The 8,161-nt window shown below is 46.4% G+C and overlaps 1 protein-coding gene across 1 annotated transcript; it reads right to left on the bottom strand.

The window, feature by feature from the left end:
- Positions 1-6,946: 6,946 nt before the first annotated feature.
- LOC124698418 (peroxidase 2-like) lies at positions 6,947-7,924 on the bottom strand. Its single transcript, XM_047230904.1, has one exon. The coding sequence runs from the start codon at positions 7,922-7,924 to the stop codon at positions 6,947-6,949; it is 978 nt and encodes a 325-aa protein (XP_047086860.1).
- Between the last annotated feature and the right edge of the window lie 237 nt (positions 7,925-8,161).

The raw sequence follows: 8,161 nt of genomic DNA, 5'->3' as shown, positions 1-8,161 counted from the left end.
TTTACCCATTCCGGAATGGAAATGGGAGGAGATAGGAATGGATTTCATCACCGGACTACCCATGACTAATAAAAAGAAGGACATGATATGGGTAATCGTGGACCGGTTGACGAAAAGTGCACACTTCTTAGCGGTGAACCAACAAGATAAAGGAGAGAAACTCATCGATCTTTACATCAAAGAGATCGTGAGTAAACATGGAGTGCCCAAGAAGATCGTGTCGGATCGAGGATCCGTGTTCACATCAACATTTTGGACGCAACTACATGAAGCTTTAGGATCCAAGTTAGATTATAGTACCGCTTATCATCCACAGACAGGTGGACAAACAGAGAGAACTAACCAGATCCTAGAGGATATGCTTAGGGCTTGTGCCCTAGACTTCGGAGGATCATGGGAGGAGCACTTGCCACTAGCAGAATTTTCATACAATAATAGCTATCAAAGCAGCATCAAGATGGAACCGTTCGAAGCTTTGTATGGAAGGAAGTGTAGATCACCCATATGTTGGTATGAAGCTGGAGCAAGCAAGGAGTTTAATCCTGATTATGTCAAGGAAAAGCAACAAATCATTGACATCATAAGAGATAGGTTGAAGATAGCCCAAAGCCGACAAAAGAGTTATGCAGATCAGAAGAGAAGAACATGGGAGACACAAGTTGGAGACATGGTATATCTCAAGGTGAGCCCGATGAAAGGACTTCAGAGATTTGGAGTAAAGGGGAAGTTAAGCCCTAGGTACATCGGACCTTTCAAGATTCTGAGTCAAAACCGAGGGTTAGCCTTTGAATTGGAACTACCGGGAAGGTTATCTCAGGTTCACAACGTATTCCATGTGTCACAACTCAGGAAGTGTTTAAAGACCCCAGATGAGCCAGTATCACATGAAGAGCTTGAGTTACAACCAGATTTGACCTACATCGAGAAGCCAGCAAAGATTCTCGAGGAGAAGCTGGAAACAACTCAGGAATCGAGCAATAAAGTACTGCAAGATACAATGGAAGCATCACCCCGAGAGAGAAGCCACCTGGGAAAAGGAGGAAGACCTGAGGAAAACATACCCCGAACTCTTCAGGTATTACAACCACAACTTCGGGACGAAGTTTTCTTTAAGGGGGAAATGCTGTAATGTCCCAGGTTTAGAGACAATCGAGGGGTAGATTTTAGAAAGGGATGTGCATTGCATTGCAAATTCTGGGGAAATTCCGCGCTTTTAAACAAAAACTGCATCGAAGGGGGACAAGTTTCTCTCTCGACACCTTACAGGGTTAGGGTTTCGAGAGTGCGACAAACCTGTTCCTTATTCAACTAAACTAGGGTTTTGAGAAGAGAGGGGAGAGTTTGCATCACAACCTTAAGTTGCATGATTGAATTCTAAGTTAAGTTGCATGATTGAATTCTAAGTTAAGTTGTATGATTGAATTCAAACCAAATTTGAATTTGAATTTCAAATTCAAACATCAATTGGATATCACATAATTCAAACTTGAGATAATTATTAAACAATTATCATTAATCAAGATTATAAATAATTCAACAACTATGTAAAGCTCATTAAGAAAAACTTGAGCTTTATTGATAATCACACATGATACATTGTCAATTACAATATTCAGAATTAAAATAAATGAATTATTACAACACATTACACAAATTGGGATAAATAGAAAAAAAGAAAAGTACAAGTATGAATCTGTCCTAAATACTACAATGTGAATATCATCTACTCTTGAGCTTGATGATCATCATGTCCATTTGATCATCATTTTGAACCTGCACACAAACACAAAGAAAATAAAAGTTATGCCAAGTGGCATAGCCACTTGGCAGGTTAAAAATCAAATAGAAATTGGGGAGGATATGACCAAAGCTGCCGAGCTGATCCATCCTCAGCCAAGACACAAGCCAGATACCAAGCATGTGCACACACACACAGCTAGGCTGCTCACAAAGCAGTGTGCATGCAGCACAACACACACACACACAACTCTGTGTGTCACCATGAGAGATCAGGCCTTGCTGTCGACCAGGGAAGGAATGGCTGATCATATATAAACTTTTCAGAAGCAAACCCTAACCATTGCATCGACAACAGCCTCACAGGGTAAGTAACAAGAACACAAGAACGGCTTGAACAGCCACTGCTGTTCAACACATCTTCACCACCACAGCAAATAATCAAGTTGCATCAAGCTCACAAGGAGGAGCAGGGCAAGCCAAACAAACCACCAGAAGCAAAACCTCTACACCAACACCCAATTCTAGGAGCTGGAGTGAGGTATACACATCATCATGAACAAACCAGATGGTTTTGTTCATAAATTGCACATGCATGATCGCAAGCACACCAAAAGGGTAGGAAGCCCTGTTTGTGTCATCATATGGCTATCTAGCCATTTGGTACAAGCAAACACAGAAAAAGCCAGTAGGAAATTATCCAGGGAACACTGATTGTGTCCACCCAGGGACACAATCAGAGAAATCCAACATGGATTTAATCCCTAGCTAGCTACACAAGTTCACTTGACAACCTATAGCCAGCTAAACCATCAGACAGATAGACAATCAAGTGTCTATACATGTTTGTCAACATTAAAAGCATCTGGCAACCAGATACGGTTTAACCAGAAAGCATTTGTCCATACACATCAAGCCAACTAAGGTGGGAGCTTCCTGAACAGCAAAGAAATTGATGTTGAGGCCACCTCAACCACAAAACCATCAAGACAGAAAGCATATCATTACCCAGAAGGGTTCAAATGGAGCTAGGGTCCCCAATCAATGATTGGCATCCCTCTAGCTCTACCAAATCCACTGTTATGATCATCACTGCAGGGCAGTTCACATCATTTATCTAACCAAGCAATCAAAACTACACAGATAAATGAAATAGTCAAGCTATTTATGCACAGAGTCTTGTTGATGATCCAATGGATCATTGCAAGCATCCACTGATGCTTGGACAAGCACCAGCATACACAGGCCAAGCCTGTGTGATACACACATAGCACAGAGTGGACTACAGTGAGGCACTGACAACAAAGAGCAGTTTCTACAAGCAAGCGGTGATCATATGACCACCGAAGCTTGTAAGAGCGAGCTACTGACATGCTAGACATCAAGTATAGCACCAACACATGGCCAGACAATTGAATTGACCACAGAACTGGAACAATGGCATAGGAGATAATCAAATAAGCTAGATATGATATTATCCAATAGCAGTTAATCAAGAGATAGAGCTGTGCAAGCACAGCTATGCTCAATGGAGCAGTTCCATGAATTAAATCGCACAGGAAAGCACATCAGAGGCACTAACTCTTGCAAACTTGTAAGGATTGCACACTGCAATCAAGCCAGTCCAACATATATGAACACATTTGAGTATTTGGCAAGTACAGCATCAAGAATAGAAGAACAGGGAAGCAGCAGCCAAGCACATGCATGAATACAGAAGAAATGGCCACAGCAGCAGCACACGCATAAGCAGTAGAGCAGCAACATAAGCTATGGCCATGGCAGTAGAGCAACATCAGCAGCTAGCCAGAAGCGCCGCGGTAGCACACACGCAAGCACAGCAAGCACAAGCAGTAGAGGCAGGCCAGTGGCCAGAGCTAGGCTCGAAAGGAAGGAGAAGAGGAAGAACAGGTAGTAGAGAAGGAGGGAGGCGGTGTGAACTTACAAGTCAGACGGGGGAAAGCACGGCCATGGCGGCACGGCGGCACACGTCGGGCGAATGACGGCGCCAGGCCATGGCCAATCCAGGCGGTCGCCGGGGCGCAGGGGCTCCAGCGCAACCACGGCGGGGCACACGGCCACGCCACGGCGCCAGGCTCGTCGGCAACGACGAGATCGCCGCGGTTCCCCACGGCCATGTCGCAGGGGTGTTGAGGAAGAACGGTGGCGGCGAGGGAAAGCAGATCGACGCGGACCAATCGGTGCGCCGTCGAACGGCGGTTCGGTTGGCACCGATCTCGCCGCCGGAGCTGGCCGGAGACGGCCGGATTAATTCGGCGACGGCGAGGCGACCACGGCGTCGCGAGAGCGAGAGAGGGAGAGAGAGAGAGAGAGGTAGGGTTTCGCGAGGAAGAGGAGAAAGGGGTCGGTGCGACCGACCGAGCCCAAGTGTGGCTCGGGTTAGGGTTAACCCGCTGGGCCACCCTGACAGGTGGGCCCAGGGGCAAATATGTCTTTTCACAAAATCACTTAAATACAGAAACTTTGAAATTTCATAAGAAATGCTTAAAAGCTCTAAAAAAATAATTAAAAATATGAAAATAGATCAGCATAAAATTCTCTATCATAATAAAATACAAAAAGGAATTTTTGAAGACAATTAAGAATAAGTCTTCATTTGATGATTTAAATAATCATTTAAATCACACATATACTTTTCAATAATAAAAATAAGTCCATTAATGCATTTGGACTTTAAAAACACCTTGACAACATTTCAAGGTTGTATTTACTCTAAATATAGTACCTCCAAATTATTCTTAGTATTAACCTCTTACATGAAATAATAACGACATCGGAAGGGGGGAACAAACCCTAAAACTGGAATCATGCATAATTGCTTCTTTAACCATTGCCCTTATCGGACAATGATGCTATTTTTCAGAACCAGAGGACAAGGGTCAGTCCACACCATCCAACTGCAAAACTTTGCAGTGTTCAAGCAAGTTCATCGCTTGCTCATGTCATTTGAGTATCTTTATCAAATTACTTGCAAAGTACTATGATTACCACTATTGCATAAAAACCAAAACCACTACTTTCATAACTATGAATATGACTATGTGGTTGGCAATGGAACCATGGATTGTGTTGATATGGTGGAGGTTCCATTGCAAGGGTTAATATCCATCTAGGATTAACAACAAATGTCGTCCAGTGATTCTTGTGCCGTAATACCCGTGTTAACCATAAGATCCGGAGTGGGACGGAGTAGTCAAAAGTGTTTCCACCTCTCGTTCATCAACGTATGCGCTTTACCGTAGACACTTGTATCTGTCAGGGCAAGCAGTTGGCTGGGGAAGCCTTAACTCCCCACGGCATAGTCCGTAGACACTTGTCGCTCGAAGAACAAGCGGTAGGCTGGGGAAGCCTTAAGTCCTCACGGTATTGCGGTCTATGATGGGTTGCAGCTACCGGCGAAGGAGTTTGGTTAACGAGTCCCAAACTGTTGTCGTGGTCGGGGTCCACCCGTGAGTGGGAATAATGGGACCGGCAAGGACCCAGGGTCGGGGTATGCAACAAAGGGTGGGTGTTCGAGGTAGAGGAGGAACATGATTGGCTAGACCTTATACCGGGCCTCACACCATAGGAAGTGTGGACGGGAAATCTGCCCGGTTGGCACCAAGGTTAAGATCTCTTATGGGTAAAGCAACACACCTCTGCAGAGTGTAAAGAACCGTGACCTGTCACTCACTGTTCCGGGATATGGAACTACGAACGCGGCCGGAAAGGAGCTCCATGAAGTTCTAGTAAACCGGTGAAGGCTGACGGACATAGCTCTTTGAAATAAAAGCAATCTCTTGAAGAAATGTTTATCAAAACATGCATTGGTATTAGACTTTCTGGTCTAATATCGTAGCTAGTGCATTAAACACCTCTTATCTATAATGAACTTGTTGAGTACGCTCGTACTCATCCCACTCTTAAATCCCTTGCTTAGATTGCCTGAATCATCTGGAGGAGGACTACGACAACCCTGAAGGAGCCGAGATCATCGGCTATGAAGAACCAGACCTCTCGGGAGTAACTGAAGGCGTAGACTACCTCATAGTCTACGGAACCGGGGAGGCTTCAGGAGGAGATCAAGCCTAGAAGCATCGAGTAGTAGTAGTAGCCGAGCAGCACGAACTCTTCATACTTAGCTGCTCGAGAGAATAAATGTATAACTTAATGAGACTTCTATATTGTAAGCTAAGTTGGGTTCGCCTCGAACCCAGGAGTATCCCTCTTTGGACCCAAGAGGAGCTCCGAGACGATATGTGTATTATGCTTGTAATAATAAGTGAATGAGTTATGGACCTGCTATGTTCTGTTGTACTACTATGAGGGATGTAATATTTGCGGAATGGTACTTCGTGAATGTTATATCAACGACTGGCATACTACAACATGCAGTGGTATGCAGGGTCACCACACAGGCCGTGAAGGAGGAAGCTCATCTGCAGAAGACAAGTCATCAGAAGAAGAGGAAGAAGGGACAGCATCGGAAGGAGCCGAAGCCGGAGAACGAGGAGTACTAGGTGGACTAGACGAACGAGAGGATGCGCCGAAGAGGGCGCATCAGAAGTAGGAGGCAGGGGAGGAGGGACAGCAGAGGGTGCATCCGGAAAAATAAGAAAAGAGATATCATCCACCGGGTAAGTACCCGAGGTGGGGCGAGGATAGAAGGGACGCGTCTCATCAAACGTGACGTCACGAGAGATGCGCATCCGACGACCAACAGGGTCCCAACAGCGATAGCCCTTATACTCTGATACAATGTTAAGCTTCATGCACTAGCCACTTGAACCAAAAGTCCGAACTGATGGAAAGGGCTAGGCAATCCACATATACATTTCACAACACCCCCACTCGCGTGTGACGGGAGAAGAGAAAGTCAACACGTGAAAGAAGAAGAGCACACCGAAACAGGGCATCAGCGGTGGCTAAAGAGGGGGACAACAACAATTTTTAGGCTTAATTGCGAAAACCATGTGAAAGCCAGGATTTGAACTCGAGACAAGGGGCTCTGATACCATGTTAGAGCAATATGCTTGTTGTATTACCAGGGGGGCAAAGGCCACAATATATAGTACATATACAGGTGCACATATGCAGAAAGCCCCCTAACATAGGGAGAAACTACAGTATACAAATATATACATCTAACAACAAGCAGGTGTAGAAAAAAAATAAAGAGCACAAACAAATGGGATGCCGTGATGATACATTAGTAGTGGTTGACGACCCTGCAGTTCCTCCGGATTTCGCCTTGGTTTCCGGTCTTGACTCCAATGGCACCCATCTTGACCATCGCCTTGTTGAACTTGGTCTCCCACAGTCCACGGATGTTGGCATTGTCAAGCACCATCTGGGTGGTCGCCGGCGTGGTAAGAAGGGCGGCGTCCGACGTGAACAAGACCTTGTGTGCGAGGACGTTCTTGTAGTATTGGTTGTCGAGCGCGTTGGGGGTTACCACGTCCTGGTGCACCGTGGGGTCGTTGGCCGGGGTCGGGTTGGCGGGGCATTGCCTCCTTAGGATGCCGGCGAGGGCGGCGTTGATGTCGGATGCGACGGCGAGGCGGTCAGACATGAAGGATGAGCAATGTGAGACCCCAATGGTGTGGGCGCCGGAAAGAACCACCATGTCCTCTGTGTCGAGCCCTTTAGCGGCGAAGCTGGCGATGAGCTGAGTGATGTTAAAGAATGGAGGCGGCAGGTTGAAGAGGGCCTGGGTGAAGTTGGAAATGCGGCCATCCAAACGACCTGCCGGCATGTTGATCTTCACCGTCATCCTGCTGAGGAAGTAGGCCGCATCTCGGCTGGCGAAGGCAACGATGTCAGCGCAGGACACCACACCCGGGCATACCTTTTCCACGGCGTCCTTGGCCGCATCGATGGCCTCGAACCCGCGGAGACTGGGGAAGTTGGGAGGGCTGAGCTTCTCCGGCTGTGGGTTGGCCGGTGTTGGGTCGAGGAGGACGGAGGCATCACATCCCTCGACGAAGCAGTCGTGGAAGAACATGCGGATCAGCCCGGCACCGATGCCGGCGTTCTTGTAGACGAACTTCTTCACCTCGTCCCTCACGATGGCCTCGACGCGGGGGCACGACTTCTTGTAGTATCCCACCTCCAGGCCATGGCACGCCGAAGACAAGAGCAATGCGCATGTCAGCGCAATAGAAAGCTTAAGCGATGGTAAAGCCATTGTCGTCTTCAGCTCTTAACTAGACTTAATTTGTGTACGAGAGAGTGTGGGCTAAAGTGCTGTAATGAACTGATGAGATCGAAGTGATGAAATGTTGTTCGCAGCGAAGGGGTACTTATACATACATACATGCATGCATGTGGATAACTTGATAAGATTGGAACTATAGTATATCATCATATAAGTGTCAGTGGAGTAATAGATCAGGAGACAGTGATCTAGCTGTTATAGAACATG

The sequence above is a fragment of the Lolium rigidum genome, chromosome 3 (genome assembly GCF_022539505.1).
Source record: "Lolium rigidum isolate FL_2022 chromosome 3, APGP_CSIRO_Lrig_0.1, whole genome shotgun sequence".
NCBI classification, from domain to species: Eukaryota; Viridiplantae; Streptophyta; class Magnoliopsida; order Poales; family Poaceae; genus Lolium; species Lolium rigidum.
Note: the sequence above shows the minus strand (reverse complement) of the source record. Positions and strands in the feature narration are given on the sequence as shown.

What these genes read in the sequence shown, in the direction of transcription:
- LOC124698418 (XM_047230904.1), bottom strand. Translation starts at nt 7,924, where the DNA reads ATGGCTTTACCATCGCTTAAGCTTTCTATTGCGCTGACATGCGCATTG.